The 26,126-nt window shown below is 50.8% G+C and overlaps 1 protein-coding gene across 1 annotated transcript; it reads left to right on the forward strand.

Moving 5' to 3' along the window:
• Positions 1–309: 309 nt before the first annotated feature.
• Positions 310–25,562, forward strand: prpf3 (PRP3 pre-mRNA processing factor 3 homolog (yeast)). The gene is made up of 16 exons (XM_041179788.1): positions 310–454; positions 6,424–6,584; positions 8,310–8,440; positions 9,950–10,090; positions 10,327–10,410; positions 10,820–11,040; positions 13,012–13,321; positions 15,004–15,170; positions 16,705–16,787; positions 17,700–17,843; positions 17,939–18,038; positions 18,766–18,879; positions 21,167–21,285; positions 22,288–22,371; positions 22,928–22,989; positions 23,791–25,562. Exons 2-16 carry the CDS (start codon positions 6,434–6,436, stop codon positions 23,938–23,940), a joined length of 2,061 nt encoding a protein of 686 aa, XP_041035722.1. The 5' UTR covers positions 310–454; positions 6,424–6,433; the 3' UTR covers positions 23,941–25,562.
• Positions 25,563–26,126: the final 564 nt, after the last annotated feature.

Genomic DNA, 26,126 nt, shown 5'->3' on the forward strand with positions numbered 1-26,126 from the left:
CCAGTGGTGGCGGACCAGTTTTTGGGGGTGGGGGGCAGGGAATGGGCGGGGGGGGGGGGTAGATTGACGCCGACTTCCGGCGGCGGCGGACCGATTTGCTGGGGGGGACGGAGTGGTACTTTGACGCCGACTTCTGGTGGCAGCGGACTGTTTAGGCGGCCACACCGACTTCCGGTGTCGGCAGTTAGGTTTGGTGGGGGGTGGGGGGGGGTGGTGGAGATTGAAGCCGACATCCGGTGGCGGCGGACAGTTTAGGTGGCCACACCAACTTCCGGTGTCGGCGGACAGTTTAGGCGGCCACACCGACTTCCGGTGTCGGTGGACCGGTCTTTTTTTTGGAAGGGGGGGCAGTTTAGTTTGACGCTGGCTTCCGGTGGCGGCGGACTAATTTGGCGGCCACACCGACTTCCGGTGCCTACAGTTCTCGCGGGTCGGTCGTCGGAGCCGGGAGTGGGTGAGTGATCGAGCGCGGTCGAGGCCTGAGGCCTTGCGATGTGTGGGGGAAAGGGAGGCCTGGAGCCGGGGCCTCGGTTCCACTTTTACACTCAAATTGAGGGGGAGGTGGTTGTCCGCCTGGTTTCACATTTAGCTCCATCTGGAACTTTCTAGGTGAAGCTTCAGGCGCTTTGGGGCCCCCTCCCCTCCCCCGTCTCCCCCCCACCCACCCAGCATGGGGGGGTTAGGATTGTTGGAGAGGAAGGTTGGGGGGGAGGTGTTATCTAAATCACCCAGTGGTCCTGTTCCTGATCCACCCTCTCCTTGCCTGGCACCATGGGGGCGAAGGAACATCTAGCCATCAGTAGCAGCCCATCTATTTGCCAGCCCCCTCCTATACCCCCCCCCCCCACCCCCCCCCAACTCACCCAGTCAAAAGCCCACCCACACTGGTCGCCTGGCCCTGCCTGGGTGCCAGAGGGGGCAGGCTGACTTCGATGGCGGGGGTGGGGTGCGTGGGAAAGGGGTCGGGGAGTTTGGGTGGTGGGGGGAGGTGTAGCTGCTGGTGGAAGGAAATGGGCTGGGGTGCTGGGTGCTCCGTGAGGCATCTTTAACTTTTGGGGGTCGGGTGGGGTGGGGGGGGCTGGTGGTGTGTTTGGTTTTGGTGTTCGGTCTCGGCTCTAGGGCTGAAGTGACGTTGATCTTCGCCTCTTCGAGGTGGAGTTAGTTTTGGCCTAGATCTCCCTGAACAAGCGCCCAGGGTGTAAAATATACCCATAATCGGTGAGCTGATAGCTGGGGGTTGCGGGGTGGGGTGGGGGGGGGTTTGTTGTTTGTTTGTGGTTTTGGCAGAAGTAGGAATGTACTGGAGCATCTCTTCTATGCATTAACGTACTGACCCTCCGACAGTGCAGTGCTCCCTCAGTGTTGATCCTCCGACAGTGCGGCACCCCCTCTGCACTGACCTTCCGACAGTACAGAACTCCCTTGGCAATGACCCTTCGACAGCGCGGCACTCCCTTGGCACTGACACTCCGACAGCACGGCGCTCCCTCAGCACTGACCCTCCGACAGCGCAGCGCTCCTGCAGCACTGACCCTCCGACAGTGCGGCATTCCCTTTGCATTGGTCATCACTGCTCTGAGACCTGGCCCCTGAGCTTCGTCAGTAGATTATGGGTTTCCAGTCCAACTTCCAAACTCAAAACCATCTAGTCTAGGAGGAAAAAAACAAAAAACTGCGGATGCTGGAAATCCAAAACAAAAACAGAATTACCTGGAAAAACTCAGCAGGTCTGGCAGCATCGGCGGAGAAGAAAAGAGTTGACGTTTCGAGACCTCGAAGGGTCATGAGGACTCAAAACGTCAACTCTTCTTCTCCGCCGATGCTGCCAGACCTGCTGAGTTTTTCCAGGTAATTCTGTTTTTGTTTTAGTCTAGGAGGAAGTTCAATGCTGTCGTTTAGGTGAAAGATGAATCTGCCTGTTTGGGAAGCTTTAAAAAAATCCTGTTGCGCAATAGGTATGGATGTGTTGTTTGTGCTTTGTGCTGGCCCATATTCTTACCCTGACAGATGGCACTGTGGACTACCCTCACTCATGCTTTTATCTGATTATTCTGTCATACACACTCTCGCCTGGTGCTCCCTACAAACGTGCAAAGTAGCAGATGTGAAATTACCAACTGGTCCATCAGACTTGCCCTACACCCCTGATGGCCGCAGAGTCATGACCAAACACTCCTTCCCACCATTCTGCAGCCATGTCATCTTCTAAACAATCTTTTCATTGGCCCAGGGCTAATTAGTGAAAAAGTACTTTGTTAAATTCCCCTCCCTCAGATGGAATGCATTCATGATAGTTTTCTACGTCAATATGTTGATGAACCAATTTTGGAAACAGGCTTTCTTAGATCTCATATTGTGCAATGATATGAGGCTAATGAATAACTTTGTTGTATCGGAGTGTCTGAGGAAGAGTGATCATAACACGATAGAATTTTATTTTGAATTTTGGAGTGATTTAGTTAAGGCCACAACTAGTCTTAACTCTGAGCAAAGCAAACTATGTAGGCAGGCAGTGTTGGCTAAGGTAGATTGGGAAACAATGGGAAGAAATGATCCAAAAGCAAAATACTGCAGATCAGAAAATCTAAAATAAAAACAGAAAATGCTGGAAGTACTCAGCAGCTCTGACGGCATCTGTGGAAAGTGAGAAACTGTCAAAAAAAATACACGTAGCATAATCATTAACAAACATTTGTTACGATCCCCAGCTGAGGTTACCCCTGGATAAGCCTGATCCCAGAGTGGAATCCAGCTTGATAAATCCTAACTTTTATTTGTGTGTATGGTTACGTGGAGAGTAGCTACTGAACAGAGTCATAGGTGTCAGCTACTGAACTTGTAACAAAAGAATAAAACAAGATTATTAATAGACACGATTTATTAAACAAGAAAGGATGAACTATATTACATTACACCTTCACCCACAATTATACCTTTACAGATATATACAGATTTGTAAGGATGACACAAGTTACAAAAGATATCTTATACTTTAATGTACACAATCAGTACATAGTCCACGTACCAATAAACACCCTGTGGTCAGACACACCACACTCTGAAGCCAAGTGACAGATGCCACCTCAACCAGATGCTATGGATCTCTCCTCAACTCCTACCAGACGCTTGTTACGCCATGAGCCAACCAGTCTCACTGAATTCCGTCTTTCACAAGAGGGTTTCCAATCTCCACTCTCTTAAGAGCTCGCTTTGGAATCTTCTCCTAAACCGACACTTTCTCTCACGGCTTCCGCAAGGGTTCACGTCCAGGGTTTTGAACTCTCGTTCTGATGTTCCTCACCACTGGGTCACCACATGCTTTCAAGCTGTCTTCCGCGCACTCACTCTTTCTGACTCAGCCGTCAACAGTACCACTGCTTCACATGCCCATAGCAAAGAGTTACAGATCTTCAGTTGTCTCTTTGGACCTTCTTGCCTTTTGCAAGCAGTTTTCGCTTTAAATCTGAAGCTTGGAGCCTTTCTGCCCCTCACGTTTAACTTCACTTAACAAGATTTTTTCCAGGTTCCTGTCCTTCCTTTGACTAGAAGGTTGAATTGGGACTTTCTGTTCTGCCACTCCCCTGGACTTTTGGGGTATTTTCTTTAGCTTGGGGCTGGCTATCTGTCCCCTTTGCTCCAGTCTCTCCTGGCAAAAAAACAATTGAACTCCAACAGCTTCCAAAACAAACTGAAACTTAAAACCGCTGTTTCTTTAGTTTTTCTGTCTGTGGGAGGTACCAGCCTCTCTGGGCCCCTGTTGCTAGTCAGCAGCTCAATTCTTCCACCCTTGTTTGCTTTCCTTTTCTTTAGGAGTCGTAAAACTCATTAGAAATGCGGGCACCTTTTAAAAGTGAAAAGCAAAATAGATTGACAGTTTGACCTTTCTTAACACACACACACATACAGAAATATAAATCAAACCCAAATACCAAATCTAAACTCATCCCTAACACCCACAAATACCAATATCTTATTTAAATTGTCTCTATTTCTGAACACATTTAAGGAATTCTGTAATTTACAGTAAATATACACTCCCAGAATAAAAACTTCATCGGAAAAGTGGTCTAACCGTGTCTAACTGAGCATTAACATGAACGAGACATTAGGGGAGTTGTGGCATAGTGGTAATGTCACTGGACTAGTAAACCAGAGGTTCAGGCTAATGCTTCTGGGGACACTGGTTCAAATCCCACCACAGCAGCTGGTGGAATGTGAATTCACTTAATAAATCTGGAATTGAAAGCTCGTCTCAGTAATGGTGACCATGAAACTCTCATCGATTGTTGTAAAAACCCATTTGGTTCGCTAATGTCCTTGGCCTACATGTGAACTCCAGACCCACAGCCATGTGGTTGACCCTTAGCTGCCCTCTGAAATGGCCGAGCAAGCCACTCAGTTCAAGGGATGGGGACAAATGCTGGCCTTTTCAGGAATGCCCACATCCCATCAAAGGATAATGAAAATAAGAAGCACAAAAGTCTAGGCTGGCTCTCCAAGGCGGTAACTAGCATGGTGAGTAAAGGAGGTAAAAACATAATCCTGTGGATGCTGGAAATCTGAAATAAATACAGAAAGTGCTGGAAAAGCTCAGCAGGTCTGGCAGCATCACTGGACAGTGAAACAGAGTCCAATATCACTCCGAAATCGAATTCCACAGATGCTGCCAGACCGGCACTTTTTGTTTTCATTTATTGTAACATTATGTATTTACAATACATATTGTGTATTTGGATTTCCCAAAAAAGCATTTGATAAAGTCCTACATAAAATGGTTATTACACAAAATCAGGATTCACGGACTGAGAGTAATGTATCAGCATGGATAGAGGATCGGTTAACGGACAGGAGTAGGAATAAACAGGTCATTTCCAGGTTGGTAGGCTGTAACAGGTGAGGCACAGGGAGAATCTGTACTGGGGCCTCAGCTATTTACAATCTATACTAATTAATTAGATGAAGGGGCTGAATGTAATGTAGCTGAGTTCCATGACAGTACAAATCTAGGTGAGAAAGTAAGCCGTGAGGAGGACACAAAGAAACTGGACAGGTTGGGTGAGTGGATACGAACGTGACAGCTGGAATATCATCTGGTGAAGTTCAGTAGGAAAAGTTTTTTTTTAAGTGGAGGAGAGATTGGGAAATGTTGGTATTTGGAGGGAGCTGGGTGTCCTTGTGGAAGAGTCTCAGAAAGTTAACATGCAGGTTCAGCAGTTAGAAAAGCAAACAGTGTGTTAGCCTTTATTACCAAGGGGTTGGAGTGTCAGAGTAAAGAGGTCTTACTGCAATTGTCCAGGCCTTAGCGAGACCACACCTGGAATACTGTGTACAGTTTTGGCCTCTATAGGAGAGAGGATAAATTTGCCTTGGAGAGAATGTAGCAATGGTTCACTAGATTGGTTCCTGGGATGAGAGGGATGGTCCTATGAAGAAAGATTGAGTAGACTAGGCCTCAATTCCCTGGAGTTTAGAAGAATGAGATGATCTTACTGAAACATATAGAATTCTTAAGTTTCTCGACAGGTAGATGCTGAGAGGCTGTCTCCCCTCCCATCCCGATTGGCGTGTCCAGAACATAGGGGCACAGTCTCAGGCTAAGGGCTTGGCCATGTTGGAATGAGATGAGGAGGAATTGCTTCCCTCAGGCTTGAGAGCCTTTGGAAGCCCCTACACCAGAGAGCCGTGAATACTCAGGAGTGAGATTGATGGGTCCTTTCTGGATACATGGGGAATTCAGGGATATGGGGGTCATGCAGGAAAGTTCAGTTGCGTTAGAAGATCAGCCATGATTGTGTTGAATGGCGGAGCAGGTTCGAGGGGCTGAATGGCCTCCTGGTTATTATGTGATTATAATGGTTCCTGGAGAGGTTGTGCATTGGGTGTGATCTTTGAAACCAGTTGCCTGCTGTATGACGCTCCAGTTAGGAACCAGTTCAGCTTCCTTTAAGATGACAACTCCAATCTTGCAGCACTCCCTCAGTACTGACCCTCCGACAGCACGGCGCTGCCTCAGTGCTGACCCTCCGACAGCGCGGCGCTGCCTCAGCGCTGACCCTCCGACAGCGCGGCGCTGCCTCAGCGCTGACCCTCCGACAGCGCGGCGCTGCCTCAGCGCTGACCCTCCGACAGCGCGGCGCTGCCTCAGCGCTGACCCTCCGACAGCGCGGCGCTGCCTCAGCGCTGACCCTCCGACAGCGCGGCGCTGCCTCAGCGCTGCCCCTCCGACAGCGCGGCGCTCCCTCAGCATTGCATTGTGAGCGATACTTGGTTTATGGTGCTCAAACTTCTGGACTAAGGCCTGAGCCCATGATCTTCTGACTGAAGCACGAGAGAGAGCCACCTATTGCCCTTTCCCGATGTGGAGCTTGCTGTGATGATTGGATTTGTCGCCCTCTGTCCTGATGCTTGCTCTGTTTTTCCCAGCCCTGCAGAGATGTCGCTGTCACTGTCCAAACGTGATCTCGATGAGCTGAAACCATGGGTGGAGAAGACTGTGAAGAGGGTGCTCGGGTTCTCAGAGCAAACAGTAGTCACTGCCGCACTCAACTGCGTAGGCAAAGGAATGGACAAGAAGAAAACAGTGGGTAAGGTGGAAGCCCCCTTCCTGAGCCCAGGGGACTGTTAATATTGATTGTATTGGCGCGGTTAAGAATAAACCGGCGGAGGCTATTGATTGAGTGTCTTGGGCACATATAAAGAGGGACTGGGCTACTTGTCTGAAAATGCCTGACCTCATCTAACCTCGGAAGCTCGGCAGACTCGCGCCCGGTTAGTACTTGGATGGGAGACCACTTGGGAATGCCGGGTGGACTCGGCTTTGTCAGCCCTGGCGTAGTGGGTAGCATGCTGGCTTTTGAGTCAGATTCGAGTCCCACTCCAGGGCTAAGTACAAAAATCAAGGCTCCAGCGCAGTACTGCTGGACGTCTGCGCTGTCAGAAGTGTCATCTTTTGGGTGAGACGTTAAACTGAGGCCCAATTGAATTATTAGTTCATTTGTGTATTGCGTCGGTATACTCTAAAGACTATATAGGGACAGTGGGCTGGTAGGTAGAGGGCAGGGACATGTAATGCTGTGTTCTGTAAATAAAGGAGCTTCATCTGGTTTGGGATACATTTTTTTTAATTCATTCATGGGATGTGGGCTTCTTTGCTGGCTGGGCCAGCAATAACCTAGTTGCCCATGAGAAGGTGGCAGTGAGCTGTCTTCTTGAACCGCTGTAGTCCCTGTGGTGTAGGTACACCCGCAGCGCTGTTAGGGAGGGAGTGAGGCTGGCTTGATGGAGTTGTTCAGGGACTACTGTGGTAATGCTTGTGTGTTGGTCCACATGAACTATGTTCCAGGCAGGTTGTGGTGGCAGACTCCAAACTCCATCTGGCCTGAGTTTCTTCATTCGGTGGGCAGTTGTTCCAATGTTACGCTCCCTACATGGTTAGGAATCACTACATGATAAAGATGATGGGCCGATGAGGTGGGTGTGAATCATACCACCTCCCTCCCTGGCAGTGCATTCCAGATCCTAACAGCTCGCTGTGTAAAAAAGCTTCTCTACACGTTGCCATTGCCATTCACTTTAAATTGCTGTCCCCCCACCTCAGGTTCTTGCCCCCCTTTGCCAGTAGGAAGAGATTCTCTCTCCACTCTGTCCAGACCCCTCACAAGTTTGAACGCCTCTACCAGATGTCCTTTCAAACTTCCAACAAGAACAGTCCCAGCTTCTCAATCCATCCACTTAACTGAAGTCTCTCATGCCCAGAACCAATCTTGTCTGCACCATCTCCAGTGGGTGGGAGAAGGCTTGTGTGGAGCACAACGCTAGCATGGAACAGTTGGGCTGAATGACCTGTTGGCTGTGCTACATTTAGATCTGACGTGGTTCTGCATAAAAGACCAGCGTCCATCTTCTCCCAGCCTGGGATTCACCTGATCCAATGATAATGGAGTTGTGGGGCAATCACAGCAATTAGCCTCAATCTGAGAGCGTGGCAGAGGTAGATTCAATCGTGCCTTTCAGAGATCTGCACGAGGGGGAGGAAAGCCCAGTGGTGAGTGTCACACTCGCGGCGTGTCGTGTTGAAGCGATACCCGTTTTGGCTTCCAAAGTGGTGTGGATGGGCGAGGGTGGTCGTGGAGCGGTGAAAAGGCCCCTCCAGAGGGAGAATAGTCCACTCACCACACTCACTGGACAGTGAAGCTGAGCCAAGTATAGGGGGTGGGGGGGCCTCAAGGCGAGGTGGGGGAAGGGGGCAGTGATTGGAAAGCGATACTGTGCATGTATAACCTCTGTCTCTCCCCCCACCCCCCCTGCAGAGCACCTGAAACCATTCCTGGATGACTCGACGGTGCGGTTTGTAGACAAGCTGTTCGAGGCGGTGGAGGAGGGTCGCAACACCCGTCATTCCAAGTCCAGCGGCGAGAAGCACCGGAAGAGAGAGCTGAAGGTTGGGAACCTACTGTCTGACCGGTGATAACCAAGTGTTGGACGTGAGGCTTTACCATTGCCCAGTTGGTGTGCCAGGTGCCTTCCTGCTGCCTCACCTTGTTGGGATGCTGATTGTGAGACCAGGGGGTGCACTATTCTTCTCTGCTTTATGATCAAACCTGTTGATTTTCCAGCTTACAATCCCCTCCCTCACTGAGAATGAGAACTCGCGTAGAATCCTAAAGCCCAGAAGGAGGCCATTCGGCCCATCTGTGACGGGTCTTTGAAACAGCTATTCAGTTAGCCCCGCTCTTTCCCCATAGCCCTGCAATTTTTTTCCCCCCATAAGAGTATTTATCCAATTCCGCTTTTGGAAAGTTCCTACTGAATCTGCTTCCACCGCCCTTTCAGGCAGCGCCTTCCAGATCACAACAACTCGCTGTGTAAAACACAAAAATCTCATCCTGCTCTCTTTTTTCTCCTGATTCTCTTCAATCTGTTTTTCTATGGTTATTGACCTTCCTGCCGGGTGGCAACAATTTCTCCTTATTTACCCAACCAAACCCTTTATAATTTATAAACCCCCTGTCCTGCTTTAGACGATAGAGGAAATTTAAGTGCTTTTGATATCGTGGGTAAACTTTCCCTCCAACAGTGCTAATTAGTATTTCTTGAGGCCACCCACGTTTCGATTTGTAAATTCTCATCTTTGTTTTCAAATTCTTCCATGGCGTCTTCGTCCCTCCCTATCTCTGTACCCTCCTCCAGCCCCTACACCCTTCCCTATTTCTGTAACCTCCTTCAGCCCCTACAACACTCCCTATCTCTGTAACCTCCTCCAGCCCCTACACTCCTCCCTATCCCTGTAACCTCCTCCAGACCTGACACCCCTCCCTATCTCTGTAACCTCCTGCAGCCCCTACACCCCTCTCTATCTCTGTACCCTCCTCCAGTTGCTACACCCCTCCCTATCTCTGTAACCTCCTCCAGCGCCTACACCCCTCCCTATCTCTGTAACCTCCTCCAGCCCCTATATCCTTCCCTATCTCTGTAACCTCCTCCAGCCCCTATATCCTTCCCTATCTCTGTAACTTCCTCCCTACCTCTGTAATCTCCTCCAGCTCTACAACCCTCCTCTCTCTGTAACCTCCTTCAGCTTCTACACCCCTCCTTATTTTTGTAACCTCCTTCAATCCACCGAGATCTCTGCGCTCTTGCACATCTCCCGATTTCTATTGCTCCGCCATTGGTGGCTGTGCCTTCAGTTGCCTGGGACCTAAGAATTCCGCCCCTAAACCTCTCCGCCTCTCTCTCCCCATTGAGACTCCTGAAAACAGACATTTTTGAGCAGACTTTTGGTCACCCATCCTAAAACATCCTTAGGTGCTTCAGTGTCATATTTAGCCTGATTTGTGCTGCTGTGAGGTGCTCTGGAGCGTTCAAGGTGCTATGTAAATGTAAGATGTTGTTGCCTGCAGGCCTCAGTTATCTGGATGTGTTCCTCATCCCTTTCCTTTGTTGCCGACAGGAAGTCTTTGGCGAGGATTCAGAAGTCACTCGGGAATTGTCCTCTAAGAGGAAACGGATCCCGAGGTTTGAAGAGGTAGAGGAGAATGAAATCATCCCCGGTCCACCTACTGAGAGTCCAGGGATGCTGACAAAGATTCAGGTCAGTCTGTGCTATGCCAGCCAAAGAGTTGTATAGGCATGGTCAGATTCATGGCTGGACCTATAGCAAGCAGCCTATTTTACAGCAAACAGCGCACTATAGCAAACAGTCTACAGAGTCTACTTAAACAGCGCACTACAGCAAACAGTCCACAGAGTTTATTTAAACAGCCTTCTAGTTGATACGAATATACTCTTGCTCTTAACCTTGTCTTTCTTTTTCACCATGCCTGACAGATCAAACAGATGATGGAAGCAGCGACAAAGCAGATTGAGGAGCGGAAAAGGCAGCTCAGTCTGATCACACCTTCATTCCAACAGGTAGAAGTGAAATGTTACGTGGGTCCAGTAGGGGACACCTGTGAGATCAGTTGTCAAGGGGGCAGTGTTGGGGAGGCAGTAATTTTGGCCTGGGTTGTCAAATCAGAGGCGGGGAAGGGGTGAGAGGCCAGAATTGAAAGAGCGCTGAGATCTTGGAGGGTTGTTCCTCAAGCGGCATCACAAAAGCAAAGTTGCTCTTTGTGAGATCTTGCTGTGCGCATGTTGGCTGCCACAGGACCTACATTACAACATTGACTGGACGTCACTGTCTGCAAAGTGCTTTGTGGGGGTGGGGTGGGAGGTGGGGGTGCGGTGGTGTGCTGAGTGTGTGAAAGGCGCTGTAGAAATGCACGTTCTTTTCTGAGCGGCCTTGTTGCTCTCTGTTTGACGTGCGTCTGTTCCCCTCCAGCGGGTTTCGGCCCTGGCTCCCACGGCAGACCTGCCGCCGATGGGCCAGACCATCCAGCCCTCCCAGGCCGCCTCCTTCATGAACGACGCCATTGAGAAGGCCAAGAAGGCAGCAGAGCTGCAGGCCAGAATCCAGACCCAGCTCTCGCTGAAGCCAGGTCTGCTCCAGAGCACCAACCTGGTGGGACTCGCCAATCTGCATGCCATGGGCATTGCACCACCGTGAGTATCTTCCCACTATTGCCTACATACGAACATACACACAAACATACAAACTGGGAGCAGGAGTGAGGCCACTCGGCCCCTCGAGCCTGCTCCGCCATTCAATAAGATCGTGGCTGGTCTTAAATGTAACCTCAACCCCACGTTCCTGCCTGATAACCTTTCACCCCCCCTTGTTAATCAGGAATCTGTCTAGCTCTGCCTTAAAAATATTCAAAGACTCAGCTTTCGCCTTTTGAGGAAGAGAGTTCCAAAGACACTCAACCCTCAGAGAGAAGAATTTTTGTGCAGGGGTGGGGGTGGGGGCGGGGGTGGGGGGGTTGCGGGTGGGGGAGTAGTCTCTGCAGCATTGGCTGAGGATGGGGCTCCTGGTTGGGGTTTCTCCCTCATGTATCTATCCAGCTCACCCCCCCCGCCCCCAAACTTCAGTGCATCTCTGCGATTCACCTCGACTACTCCCTGTGGGAGCGAGTCCCCACATTCTCCCCACTGTCAGGGTAAGGATGTTCCTCCTAAATTCCCCATTGGACATTAGTGACTGTCTTATACTGTTGGCCCCCTACTTCTGGTTTCCCACCCCCGCAAGTGGAAACATCTCTACATCTACCCTATCAAAGTTTTAAAGACCCTCTATCCAGTCACCCCATCATGGAGAAAGGAGTCCCAGCCTGTTCAGTCTACCTCTCGGTTCCATTTCCATTCCAGTAAATTATTACCATTATTATTATTTGTTTTTTTTTGCATCTTCTCCAGCATTTCTGTGTCCTTTTCATAATATGGAGACCAGATCTATGCACAGTAGCTCCACAAGCGTGGTCTCGCCAAGGTTCTCTGTTCTGGCACAGCCGATGGTAAATGCTGAGCTGCTCAAATCCCAAAGGGAAACTTGAAGCAACTGCCGCAACTTGTTTTGCAAATTGTATATTTATTTTGAGATGCATGCCTTGAATTCAGTAGTAATAAGACCACTGAGTCTTTCTTTTTACAAGACTAAATTAAACATTTATTAATAAAAGAAATGATTTTAAGCACGTCCATAGGTCTACAAATTACTACTATGATAACTCCCAGCTCCCCTGATTAAACTAACTCCCAGTTATACCTCTGTTAAGACAACAGTAAGACATATAGATTTAAACAGACCCTGGCAAAGCGCATACCCTGGACAGTCGAATTCAAAGTGAGTTTTTGTCAGCTTTGGTTCTTTGTAGACAGCGGCTTGAGGCTGAGACGCTGGAGGCTTACTTGTTAGATCTTAGAGTCCCTGCCCTTTCACACAGCCTTCTCTCCTTTATACATATTTTCCCCTTTGAATGCAAATTCCCATTGTTTCACTATGCCATTGGACTTTACCTCTCTAATAATAAAAATCTATCATAGTATTAATTTTACCAGTAATCTTTGGGGAAAAATACACACGCTGTTTCTTAACTTCTTCTGGCTAGGTGTAACATTTCACCCCTTCTTTTGAATTCAAGCTAGTCTGGTTTATTTAAAAATGCAAATGTTCTCTTTACACCTTCCATTCTAAAACTTCACCTATGTTTACCTATTTAACATTTCAAACCTAGCTTCTCTTCTTACGTCAGAGCCTTCAGACCAGCTGTCTTTAATTCAATTAAGTCCCCCCCACACACACACACAGACCCCACTATTATTCTACTTTACAATAAATTCCAATAACATTATGAAAATTATTTTATCTTCCTGACATCTTTTAAGTTTCACGTAACTTCTCTGCTTTTGAATCCTGCCTGTCTAGCAGTGAATCCTCGCCCCCGCCGATGAGTGCACTATTCGACCAGCTGGGGCAGTACCTTATTTTGAATTGCATGTTGGGTAGATCCCCATCACCCATCCCCCCCGCCCGCCCCTTCTTTCGAATCCCCCGCCCTTAACAACGATGAATGTATCGTAACCCGATGCGAGCGAGCTTGGTTCCTAACCCCTTGTTTTTGTTTCCGCTGACAGCAAAGTGGAGTCGAAGGAGCACCTGAAGCCGACCCCGCTGATCCTGGATGACCAGGGCCGGACGGTGGACGCCACCGGGAAGGAGGTGGAGCTGACGCACCGGATGCCCACCCTGAAAGCCAACATCCGGGCGGTGAAGCGCGAGCAGTTCAAGCAGCTCCTGCTGAAGGAGAAGCCGAGCGACGACCTGGAGTCCAACACCTTCTACGACCCCCGCGTGCCTGTGCTCCCCTCCCAGCGACAGAAGAGGCTCTTCCGGTTCCACGAGAGGGGCAAGTTTGAGAAAATAGCCCAGCGGATACGGACCAAGGTACCAGAAATGAGCGGGCGGGGCCTCTCTCTCTCCGAGCAGTGACCTGGCCGAGGTACCTAAAGGAAGCTGCGATGGAGTGGGCAGAAGTTTACGCTTGTAAGGCGGGGGGGAGGGGGGAGCGCAAGGTCAAAGGCTGGGGTGTGACCATCCTGTAGTGTCTGTTACCCCTCCCCCCCCCGCCCCCGAGGCTGAAAGCTGTGACTGGATGGGGACGGTTGCGTAGCGGTACTGTCACTGGGCTAGTAACCAGGAGGCCCAGGGCTAACGCTCTGGGGGACCCGCGTTCCAATCCCCCTCACGGCAGCCGTTGGAATTTAAATCGATGAATAAAATCTGGAATTCGAAAGCGAGTCTCAGTGATGGGTGACCACGACGACCATCATCGATTGTCATTAAAAACCCCTTCTGGGTCACTAACGCCTCCTTTAGGGGAAGGGAAATCTGCCCTCCTTACCCGGTCTGGCCTACACGTGACTCCGGACCCACTGCCGTGTGGTTGACTCTTAAATGCCCCCCCCCCCGCCCTGAAATGCCGCTTAGTTCAAGGGGCAATTAGGGATGGGCAACAAATGCTGGCCTTGCCAGCGACGCCCACACCCGTGAAAGAATAAATTTTAGAGATTCCACACGGCCCCTACTATTCATTCACCGATCAACTCCCTTGCTATTTAATGATCATTCGTAACGAGTTCAAATCCTACTGTGGGAGTTTGCAAAATCCTTTAAATTCTTCAAAATGAAAACCCCCCCCGGAAATAAAATCCACAAAAGGGACCATGAAAGCTGTTGGGTTGCCGTAGAATCCCGACTGGTTTAGTCTTTATTGCAAGGAGTTCAGAGTACGAAAATAAAGAACCGATGCTCCGGTTGTACAGTTGGTGAGCCCACATCTGGAGTGCTGTGTGCAGTTTTGGTCTCCACTTTTAAGAAAGCACTGGACTTGCACTGGAGGCGTCACAGCGAAGGTTCCCTGGATTGGTCCCCTGGGATGAGAAGCTGAGTAAATTGGATCTATTTTCTCTGGAGTTTAGTAGAAGGAGAGGTGATCTGGTTAAAACCTACAAGATTCTGAAGGGGTTTGACAGGGTAGGCGCTGAGAGATCGTTCCCGCTGGTCGGAGAATCTAAAACTCGGGGGGAGTGCGGGGGCACAGTCTCAGGGTAAGGGGGCTGGTCGTTTAGGACTGAGATGAGGTGAAATTGCTTCACTCAAAAGGGTTGTGAATCTTTGGAATTCTGTACCCCAGAGGGTTGTGAATGCTCTCTCGTTGAATACCTTTCGGGCTGGGATAGACAGATCTTCAGGAATGAAGGGATATGGGGAGCGGGAGAGAAAACGGAGTTGAAGCCCAAGATCAGCCATGATTGTAGTGAATGGTGGGGCAGGCTCGATGGGCCAAGTGGTCTCCTCCTGCTCCTTTTTCTTGTGTTCTTAAGTTCCCTAACGTTCCGCTTGGAATGGAAACCTGCCTAGTTTGGGTTTATTTGTCACTCCCGACGCACAACGCGATTGACATTTGACTGGGGGCAGCTGGGGATGAGAAATAAATATCGGGCCTTGCATTGCGGGGGGGGTAGAAGAAAGCGGAGATAACTCTGGGAGGAGGAGGAGGATGGTGAGGGAGGGGGTGGTGTGGGAAGCTGACGTTGTATCGTTAATGCAGCTGGTTCTGTGTTCAGGCACAGCTGGAGAAACTACAGACCGAGATCGCACAGGCAGCCAAGAAGACGGGGATCCAGACCTCGACCAAGTTGGCACTGATCGCCCCCAAAAAGGAGCTGAGGGAGGGAGAGGTGCCGGAAATCGAGTGGTGGGACTCCTACATTATTCAAGGCGGGATTGAGCTGTGAGTTCCGAGCTACCTGGACAGAGAGTGGGCAGTGAATTTGGAGTCCCGGCCCTTCTCCCGAGGAGGGTTGAGGGACTCACGGCAGCTCAGAGAGTGGGGCGGTGTGGGGGGTGGGGTTGGTGGAGGGGGGGGCGGGTTGGGGGTCACACCTGCTACCTCACAAGAATGAACACACACACGCGCTTGGACACATCCCGGATCTCCTGCTGTTGCTGCTTACAAATCGTGCACTGGGAGGTGCAAAAGGGAGGGGTGCAAAAAGAGCCTCTCCTTGGATCCTCCCCCAGACGACACACGCATGATCAGGATTGCTCAGACTACTGCCAGCCCCTTGAAACCTGAATTTCAGGCAGCACGTAAATCACCATCTCTTCCCCCAAACCTGGCGCAGCACCACCATCTGCTGGCTGTCCAGCCATACTGCAAGAAGCATAGCTGAGGCAGGACATTTAGCCACGGCTGTGCGTATTTTCCCAGTCTTCCTCTCCTCCTACCCCAACATTGCTGGTTGTTGCCAGGGCATGAGTTCCTTTGTAGCCAGTAACCCCTCCTCATTTGAGCCGGCGCCTATGAGCGAGTCCAGGCAGCCAGTGTATTTGAGAGTATTTGACTGTAGGGTCAGCACAGTCGGATTGCCCTCCCCTGACATCGGTACATCGCTCTTTCCGGCCGGGAAGTGTGCGCTAGTTGTTAAGATTGTGGTAGCGTGGTGGTTATGGAAAGGGAACGAAAACCAAAATTTCTGTAGCTCCTATTATGACTTCAGGGTGTCCCAAAGCGCTTCATGCACGCAGGCTCCAGTTACTGGAGTGGGACTCGAGCCCATGTCCTTCTGGTTCGGAGGTGACTGCTGATGTACTCCGAACTATCGACCCAACGGATGCAAAGTTTAAACCCTGCCTGTACCTTGTGTTGTAAAATTCAATTAATTAAATCAGGCTGGTTGCCTGGTTAACTAATCCCCATCGCCCTGTCACACCCACACACCCAGTCTGGCCTTACATTGACTGCTACCAGTGGCTGGTGTAGTGGTAATGTCACTGCACTAGTCATCCAGAGGCCCCAGGCTAATGCTCTGTGTGTGTGTTTGTGGGGTGGGGGGGGGGGGTGTTGGAAATCTGGTTCGCTAATGTCCTTTAGGGAAGGAAATCTGCTGTCCTTACCTGGCTACCTATGACTCCAGATCCACAGTCGCGTTGTTGACTCTTAACTGCCCCCGGAGCAAGCCGCTCGGTTTGAGGGCAGTTGGGGATGGGCAACGAATGCTGGTCTTGCCAGCGATGGCCACAGCCCCTAAAAGAATAAATTAAACCCCCCACCCCGCCCAGTGGTATTGGGCTGGTTACCAGCGCCCCGTGGAGTGCTGAAGGCAGTGAAGGAAGGGCTAGTAATACCCGTGTCACCCAACCTGATAACTTGTGGGAGTCGGATTCCACCTTTAATCTGTACTGATCTGCTGTCTTGCTGTTGCTCTCTCTCTCCCTCTCTCACCTCCTTGTTTTATGTTTACACTGTTTAAATGCACACGTAGGTCTGTGGAGAACCTGACAAACGAACAGAATTTTCACGGCATCACAAACCTCGTAGAGCATCCGACCCAGATTAGCCCCCCAGGTGTGTATGTCATCGAGTTTTTAACGTTGACGCCACAGGGTGGGGGGGTGGGTTGGGGTGGAGGGGGGCAGTGGTCTAACTTCTGTCCTCCGCATTGTTTTACTGTCTCCTCCCCAACCCCTAATTTTCTCTCATAACCTGATGGGTGAGCCTGCTGTCAGTTCATTTTAGCTTAATACAAAGGTGAAGGGCTTGCATTTCTATGGGACCCTCACAACCTCAGAACATCCTGAAACTCTTTCCAGCCAATTAATTTTGAAGGACTGTTGTGATGTAGGTAACGCAGAGGGCAATTTGAGCACAGCAAGCTCCCACAAACAGCAGTGTGATCATGCCCCAGATATCTGTTGTTTTTTTAATCACGTTGATTGATGGGTAAATATTGCCTCCAGGATTCTGGGGAGAACTCTCCCCTGCTCTTAAATTAGAGGCCGTGGGATCTTTAATATCCATCTGAGGGGGCAGTTGGAGCCACAGTTTAATGTCTCATCTGTAAGGCCACGTCTGACAGTGCAGGACTCGCTCAGCACTGACCCTCCGACAGTGCGGCGCCCCCTCGGCGCTGACCCTCCGACAGTGCGGCGCTCCCTCGGCGCTGACCCTCCGACAGTGCGGTGCTCCCTCGGCGCTGACCCTCCGACAGTGTGGCGCTCCCTCGGCGCTGACGCTGGGAAGTGTCAGCCTCTATTTTGTGCTCGAGTGTCTGGAGTGGGACTCGAGCTGACAACCCTCTGGCTTGGAGGCAGGAGAGTTGCAGGCGTTTTGAGCTATTGGTTGGCGTCACATTCGAAGTGGGGCGGTGTCACGCGTTACACGGGCAGCATCCACGGCGCTCCGCTCGCTCGCTTTTGGAGGAAACCCGTGGCGTCAGACTAGGGCCGATGGATGATCTTTGTTCCTCCCCCTGCACAGTTGACACGGACAAGGCGGTGACCCTGGGCGTTTACCTGACCAAGAAGGAACAGAAGAAGTTGCGGCGTCAGACCCGGAGAGAGGGGCTGAAGGAGATGCAGGAGAAGATCCGCCTGGGCCTCATGCCACCCCCCGAGCCGAAGGGTAAGGAGCCGACCGATCCAAACGCACCCCGATCCCGATCCCTCCGCTATTCCACCCCCAGCGCTCCTAACCCCATCGCTCTTCTCTCTCCGCAGTGCGAATCTCCAACCTGATGCGGGTCCTGGGTACGGAGGCTGTGCAGGACCCAACCAAGGTTGAGGCTCATGTCAGGGCACAGATGGCCAAGAGGCTAAAGTAAGTGGACGCGAGGGGTATTTGGTGTGGGGGGGGTGGGGGGTGTGGTGGGGGGGGTGGGTGGGGGGTGGGGGGTGTGGTGGGGGGTGGGGGGGGTGTGGTGGGGGGGGTGGGGGGGGTGGTGGGGGGTGGGGGGGGTGGTGGGGTGGGGGGGGGTGGGGGGTAGGTGGGGGTGGGAGGGGGGAGGTGGGGGGTGGCGGGGGGTGGGTGCGGAGTGAAGGAGCTTATGCGCGAGAAGTGGAGGGAGGGCAGCACGGGGAGAGTGGGAGAATGCAGGGGCGGGCGTAGTGTCGCGGGCTGTATTGGTGCACGTGGTGGGGATGTCAAGGAGGTGACACAGGGGGACTGGTACACGCGGAGAGTGGAATGGGGGAGGGTGTGGGTGGTGGGGGGTATCAGGCCGGGGATTGTGACTCCCGCCCGTACTTTGAGCAGCTGAGAGAGCTTTAATTATCGATCTCGTGTTTCCTCTCCCCTGATGACACCTGCCCCTTGGGCGTGGAGTGAGTTATCCAACCAGCCCTTTCGTACTTGTGCAGCCCAAACAGCAACGAGGGAGGCACAGTGGGTTTGAGTGAGAGGGAGCCGAGGTACGCTGACTGGAGGACAGTGATTGTGGGGGTGGGGAGTAGCAACAATCCCTGAGCTGAAGGGAGGGCTGAGGCTGGGTTGGGGTACAGCTGGGGAGACTGGCACAGGTCTCACTCCATGTTTTATTCACCGTCAGAGCTCATCAGGAAGCCAACAGTGCCCGCAAACTGACAGCTGACCAGCGGAGGGAGAAGAAGATCAAGAAGCTGAAGGAAGACGTGTCCCAGGGAGTCCACATTGCAGTCTACCGGTGAGCCCTGTCGGGAGACGAAAACAGCCCACTCCTTTTCTCCGGCTGGACAAGGTCCCTTCCTTATCCTCAAAAATTACCCCTCGTCGGAGCCTCTTTGAGCCAATGCTCCCCCATTACCTTGCCCAAAATGTCCATGTTTATTGCATGCACTCAAGGTGGGCCCTCTGCCTGTATGGCAGCTGAGCTCGCTGATACTCCCCAGCAGGATATGGGAGGTGAGCTGAATGGGAAGTGGGAATACTGACCGATTTGTTTTTCCACCCACTCCCCTTTTCTCAGCCCAGAAATGTAGATTCTGCACTCCCCCCGCCCCGGTCCCACCGATTCAGGCAAAGCCAACCGGCACATGACGGGCAGTCGAGCTTGGGAGCTCCCCAGCTTTGTCTTACTTGGTACAAGACCAGTTGCTGTATCTACTCCCCGTCATCAAGGGGATCACTGTCACTTTACCATTTAAAGAGTTTTTGTGTGTCGACATATTGGGGGGTGTTATAGCACAGCTGATGGTAAATGCTGAGTTGTTCAAATCCCTAAAGGAAACTTGAAAGAACTGCCACAACTTGTTTTGCAATTTGTATAAATTTTGAGATGTGTGCCTTGAATTCAGTAGTAATAAGACCACCAAGTCTTGTAGGCTTTTACAAAACTAGATTAAACACTTATTAATAAAAGAGAAATGATTTTAAACACATAAATAGATCTGCAAATTACTACTATGATAACTCCTAAATCCCCTACTTAACCTGAGCCCCAGTTACACTTTCATTAAAGCAACAGTAAGACACATTGATTCTAAAAGACCCAGGCAGGGTGACACACAATACCCTGAACAAGTCGAATTCAAAGTGAGTTTTCTTAACTTCAGTTCTTTGAAAACAGCAGCTTGAGGCATAGATGCTGATGGCTTTTCACACGCTTGTAAGATCTTAAAATGCCAACCCTTACACACAGCCTTCGGTCCTTTCTACATATTTTCCCCTTTTAATGCAAATTCCCATTGTTTCACCATATCTTTGGACTTTATCTTTCTGATAATAAAAATTGCTCATTGCGCTAAGTTTTACCAGTAATCTTTGAGAAAAATAAACACACTCTTTCTAAACTTCACCTGACTAGGTGACACGTTTCACTCTCGCTTCTGTAAACAATCTGGTCTGGTTTATTTAGAAATGCAGATGTTCCCTTGACACCTATGTTTCTAAACGTCCTATGTTTGCATCAAAGCCTTCAGACCAGCTGCCTTTAATCCAATTAATTCTCCCTTACAGATACAAAAACCACTATTTTACAATAAATTCCAAGAGCGTGGTGAGAATTATTATATCTTCCTGACAGGGGAGGTCAGCTGTGATGCACAACAAGGTCAAATAGTTTTATGACACCACTATCTAAACCACTCCGCCAAGGATTTGGAATGCTGTTGTTATCATCACAGTTAACGAACCTTTTTGAAGTGTAGTCACTGTTGTAACGCAGGAAACAGGCCAATTTGTACATAGCAAGATCCTACAAACAGGAACGTGGTATTGGCCAGATCATTTGCTTTTACTGATGTTGGATAAATATTGGCACCAAGACACACATTGCTCTTTTTCGAAATCGTGGCTACGGGATGTTGTACAGCCACATGAGAAACGGAGCCTTGGTTTAAGGTCTTATCTGAAAGTTGTCACCTCTTGCAGTGCGGCACTTCCTCAGCACTGACCCTCTGACAGTGCGGCACTCCCTCAGTACTGACCTTCTGACAGTGCAGTCCTCCCTCAGTACTGACCCTCTGACAGTGCGGCGCTCCCTCAGTACTGACCCTCTGACAGTGCAGTCCTCCCTCAGCACTAACCCTCCGACAGTGTGGTGCTTCCTCAGTACTGACCCTCCGACGGTGTGGTGCTCCCTCAGTACTGACCCTCCGACAGTGCGGCGCTCCCTCAGTACTGAGCCTCTGACAGTGTGGCGCTCCCTCAGTACTGAGCCTCTGACAGTGCGGCGCTCCCTCAGTACTGAGCCTCTGACAGTGCGGCGCTCCCTCAGTACTGAGCCTCCGACAGTGCGGCGCTCCCTCAGTACTGAGCCTCCGACAGTGCGGCGCTCCCTCAGTACTGAGCCTCCGACAGTGCGGCGCTCCCTCAGTACTGAGCCTCCGACAGTGCGGCACTACCTCAGTACTGATCCTCCGACAGTGCGGCACTACCTCAGTACTGATCCTCCAGCAGTGCGGCGCTCCCTCAGCACTGACCCTCTGACAGGGGACACTCTTAAGTCGCTGATGATCCTCTGTTATTTACAGAATCCGAAACCTGACCAACTCTGCGAAGAAGTTCAAAGTGGAGACAAATGCAGGGCAGCTGTACCTGACGGGAACCGTGGTCCTGCACAAAGACGTTAATGTGGTGGTGGTGGAGGGAGGTGAGGAAATTTGGGCAAGGGTTGTATAGTGACTTTCTGCTCAGCTTCAGGCCACCCCTGTCTTTGCCCCGGGAGTGTTTGATGGGGACAGTGTAGAGGGAGCTTTACTCTGTATCTAACCCCGTGCTGTACCTGTCCTGGGAGTGTTTGATGGGGACAGTGTAGAGGAAGCTTTACTCTGTATCTAACTCCGTGCTGTACCTGTCCTGGGACTGTTTGATTGGGACAGTGTAGAGGGAACTTTACTCTGTATCTAACCCCGTGCTGTACCTGTCCTGGGAGTGTTTGATGGGGACAGTGCAGAGGGAGCTTTACTCTGTATCTAACCCCGTGCTGTACCTGTCCTGGGAGTGTTTGATGGGGACAGTGTAGAGGGAGCTTTACTCTGTATCTAACCCCGTGCTGTACCTGTCCTGGGAGTGTTTGATGGGGACAGTGTAGAGGGAGCTTTATTCTGTATCTAACCCCATGCTGTATCTGTCCTGGGAGTGTTTGATGGGGACAGTGTAGAGGGAGCTTTACTCTGTATCTAACCCTGTGCTGTACCTGTCCTGGGAGTGTTTGATGGGGACAGTGTAGAGGGAGCTTTATTCTGTATCTTACCCCGTGCTGTACCTGTCCTGGGAGTGTTTGATGGGGACAGTGTAGAGGGAACTTTACTCTGTATCTAACCCCGTGCTGTACCTGTCCTGGGAGTGTTTGATGGGGACAGTGTAGAGGGAGCTTTACTCTGTATCTAACCCTGTGCTGTACCTGTCCTGGGAGTGTTTGATGGGGACGGTGTAGAGGGAGCTTTACTCTGTATTTAACCCCGTGCTGTACCTGTCCTGGGAGTGTTTGATGGGGACGGTGTAGAGGGAGCAAAATGCACTTTGTTTGTATATGATGCTTGACTACTTTAGTGCGCAAGATGATGACACTGTCCTTTAGACAGGAGTGAGGGATGGGGTTTAAAATGTCGGGAATTGCACTTTTGAGTTGTTGCCTGTCTTCTCCATTCAGGTCCAAAAGCACAGAAGAAGTTCAAACGTTTGATGCTGCATCGTATAAAGTGGGCCGAGCAGACAGCCACTTCCCGTGATGATGGTGAGTGAAGGATGTGTGTGCTGGCGGGTCAGTGAAAGTCATGGGATGTTTCTTTGCCCCTGAGCCTCATTGCAGGGTGGCAGATTATCATTATTGGGGAATAACTGCCAGGAGTACCTTTAAACCAGCAGCTATGTTAGGGGAAACAGTGACAGAGCTGCTGCCTGCAACGCATAGTGACAACTCGCCACAGCAACCGTGTGGGAGAGAGCAGGCAGGCTGGTGAAACAGCTCTTTCCAAGTGCCAGCACAAGCACGATGGGCTGAAGGGCCTCATGTCCGGTGTAATCCTATGCTACAGTTGCCTAGGTTCCCCTCGTGCGAGTGGTGTCCCTAAAGGGACAGGCTAGAGGTAGCAGCTGGACCTCACAACCCTTGCCCCATGATTTGAGTACTGATGAGCTGCAGCCAGGAGTACCTGCCGATGGAGACGTAGACTGGGGCTAGGTTGCTGTGCTCTTCTCTGAATGCTTGTTTGCTGCATTTGGAGCTAGTTAGCCTTCAGTCCCAGACCCTGTCATCTCATACCTTTGGTTTTGCATTTTTACTCTCACAGATGACGATGGATCGGATGATGAGGTTGTCAAGAAGATGAATAAGTGTGTGCTGGTGTGGGAGGTAAGATTCGGCTTTGCTACTTACTCTGCCTCTTCCCCCAGCTCCCTGCCCAGCGGCCTGGTGCTGCATGGCCCAGGAGGCTGTTCCTTTTTAAGAAGAGAGCCAAGGGCCTAACTGGCAGGGCTATTTGACCAGGTTGGAGTTTAAAGCTGCATCTATTCCTGCCCTGACCTAACGCTGCACATTCAGCCCAGTCACAGGAGCCCTGGTTGTCTCTCCCTCCCGAAACCTGAGGCCAACCGTAGTAGCTGCCTGCTCGTCGTGTAAACCATCCGCACCCCCTCCAGAGCTATCAGGGAAGCCGCACTTCAAATGGTTTTATCTAGACGGTGTTGCAGCTCAAACATCTGCAGCCCCTACAACCCTCTGAGGTGTCAGTGTTCATCCGATTCCGGCTCCTTGCGCATCTCCTGATTTCCATTGGCGCCCGTGCCTTCAGCTGCCTGGGACATACAGTTCCCTCCCTAATTCTTTCCGCCTCTCTTCCTCCTCTCTCAAGGCATTCCTTAAAACTGACGACTTCCTCTCCCAAGCTTTTGGTCACCTAACATCTCCTTAAGTGGCTCAGTGTCAGAAACCCTTTGGGATGTGCTGCTGTGAAGCGCCTCGGGGGTACTTTGCTACCTGAAGGGTGCTATATAAACGCAACTTGTCAGGGGGAGCAAATTTTTGGGTGAAGGACTCGCGTCGGACGTGATAGCGTGAGCGAGCAGTGACCATTCAGGTCTGGCAGGCTGGTTTCCAGACTCTTAACTCTGACGTGTTGAAATTTTTGTTCCCGCCTCCCATCCCACCCACCAGGGAACGGCGAAGGAGAGAAGTTTTGGCGACATGAAATTCAAGCAGTGCCCGACGGAGAGCATGGCACGGGAGCATTTCAAAAAACATGGAGTGGAACAGTACTGGGACCTGGCGATCAGTGAATCGGTGCTGGAGGTCACAGAGGACTGAGGCGGCCGAACTCCGTTCCGTATCTTCAGACTGTCTTGCCGTTTGGATTTTTAACGGGTGCCGGGGTTGGGAGAGGGAAGATGAGGAGGAGGAGGAGAAGTCTTGGCATGAGATGGGCTTTCATCTGGATCTGGAAAAAAATGGGGCCAGGAGTTCAAAGGCTCTCTGGTCTAAAATGCGGGAATTCAGTGTTCCCTCCAGTTTATAGATACCGCTATCTCTTGTGCACTCATTTTCTGCACGGCCGTGGTGTCATTAAAGCATGTAGGGGACTGGAAAGATGTGCAGTCCTTTCTGAATTATAAGGGGGAGTGTCAACAGAGCATAAATCTGACAGGACAAAGTACTGAGTGACGCGAAAGTGATACAGTCACCGGCCATGTTTAAAAGAAAGTGGGGCCAATGGGTCCAGTCATCCCTTTTACGATCAGTTTGAGAGCTGTGATTCTCTGTTGTTTTAAGCTTAATTGTTTCTGGACGGCTTGCCTCCTTATAGTCCCTTTGGGGCCACGAGTGTCCTGTCACTAACCCTTGCCGTGCAGTGCCAGCTGTGATGAGGTACATCCTTGCTAAAAGTAAGTTGCGGACTCTCTACGTGGGAGGCAGGCACTTGTGCCTCCCCGGAATCGTGAGGATGCTCGTCGAGTTGGCGCGTGGGCAGTGAGGGTCGGCAAGCTGTTCAAGCGTGTGTGCCTCGTACTTTATCCCCAGCTTGCCCTCAGCAGACATCTGCATGTGGGCATGGCGTCGCGATCGAGCCCGGGGTGATTTTTCACACTCCTGACAACCCCAAAGGTGCCGAGGGTAAATTGTATCGCGTGCAGCATCTGCTTCAGCTGAGATTGGTTGGCTAGGCTCCAACCCAGGCCTGGTGAGCCCCATGTTCGATTCGCCCTCTGAGGGGTGAAATCAAATGTAGAAAGTTGATCATAGAGTTTACCTTTTTCAAAAAGGGGGGCTGGTCAGTGCTGAGACCCTTTCTATAAACGATTTCAGCAGTGAGTGCGGTTCTTTAAATCTGGTACTTCTGCCTACAGTATCTCTGTACTGTCCTTCCGAACCACAAGATAAATGCAGTTTGTGCAAAGTCTGATATGACAAAGTTCTGCTAAAAATGCAGTGTTTTTACTTCCAGGTCAGTCTGTCTCATTATTTTATTTTCTCCGTGTGACCCTGCTGCCTCTACACGTTCTTGTTCTTGTTGCATTGTATGCCAGTGAGTGGAGGCTCAGTTACAGAGTGTGCAGTGGTGACAATGCTGTTTGCCCAGGGAAGGAACTGGGATGAAAATCTTTCACCCTGATAGCTTGTAGGGTCCCCAGGTTTGAGGGCAATCGCAGCCCTGTGAGGTTGGGAATTTTAGCACAAATCAGCATGGCCCACAGACGTTTGTGTTCGAGCTCTAAATGTCACAGTCACATTGTTTCCGATGCTAAGGCTAAGGCAGGTTGTTCAGGCAGCATAGGAAGAGCTTTAATTGACCTGGGAATGTTTCATGTAGGGGGAGCTTTACTCTATCTAACCCCGTGCTGTACCTGTCCTGGGAGTGTTTGATGTGGACAGTGTAGAGGGAGCTTTACTCTGTATCTAACCCCGTGCTGTACCTGCCCTGGGAGTGTTTGATGGGGACAGTGTAGAGGGAGCTTTCCTCTGTATCTAACCCCGTGCTGTACCTGTCCTGGGAGTGTTTGATGGGGACAGTGTAGAGGGAGCTTTACTCTGTATCTACCCCGGTGCTGTACCTGTCGTGGGAATGTTTGATGGGGACAGTGTAGAGGGAGCTTTACTGTATATCTAACCCCGTGCTGTACGTGTCCTGTGAGTGATGGGGACAGTGTAGAAGGAGCTTTACTCTGTATCTAACCCCATGCTGTACCTGTCCTGGGAATGTTTGATGGCGACAGTATAGAGGGAGCTTTACTCTATATCTATCCCCATGCTGTACGTGTCCTGGGAGTTTTTGATGGGGACAGTGTAGAGGGAACTTTACTCTGTATCTAATCCCGTGCTGTACCTGTCCTGGCAGTGTTTGATGGGGACAGTGTAGAGGGAGCTTTACTCTGTATCTGACCCCCTGTTCGCTGCCTTGGAAATATATTATACTGGCCTTGGGGAACAAGAGGAAAGATGCTTAATGTAGAAAATTGTTCCAGTTCTGACACGTCCTGAGTTTGACGAGCAGAGAA

This window comes from Carcharodon carcharias, chromosome 36 (genome assembly GCF_017639515.1).
Source record: "Carcharodon carcharias isolate sCarCar2 chromosome 36, sCarCar2.pri, whole genome shotgun sequence".
Classification (NCBI taxonomy): Eukaryota; Metazoa; Chordata; class Chondrichthyes; order Lamniformes; family Lamnidae; genus Carcharodon; species Carcharodon carcharias.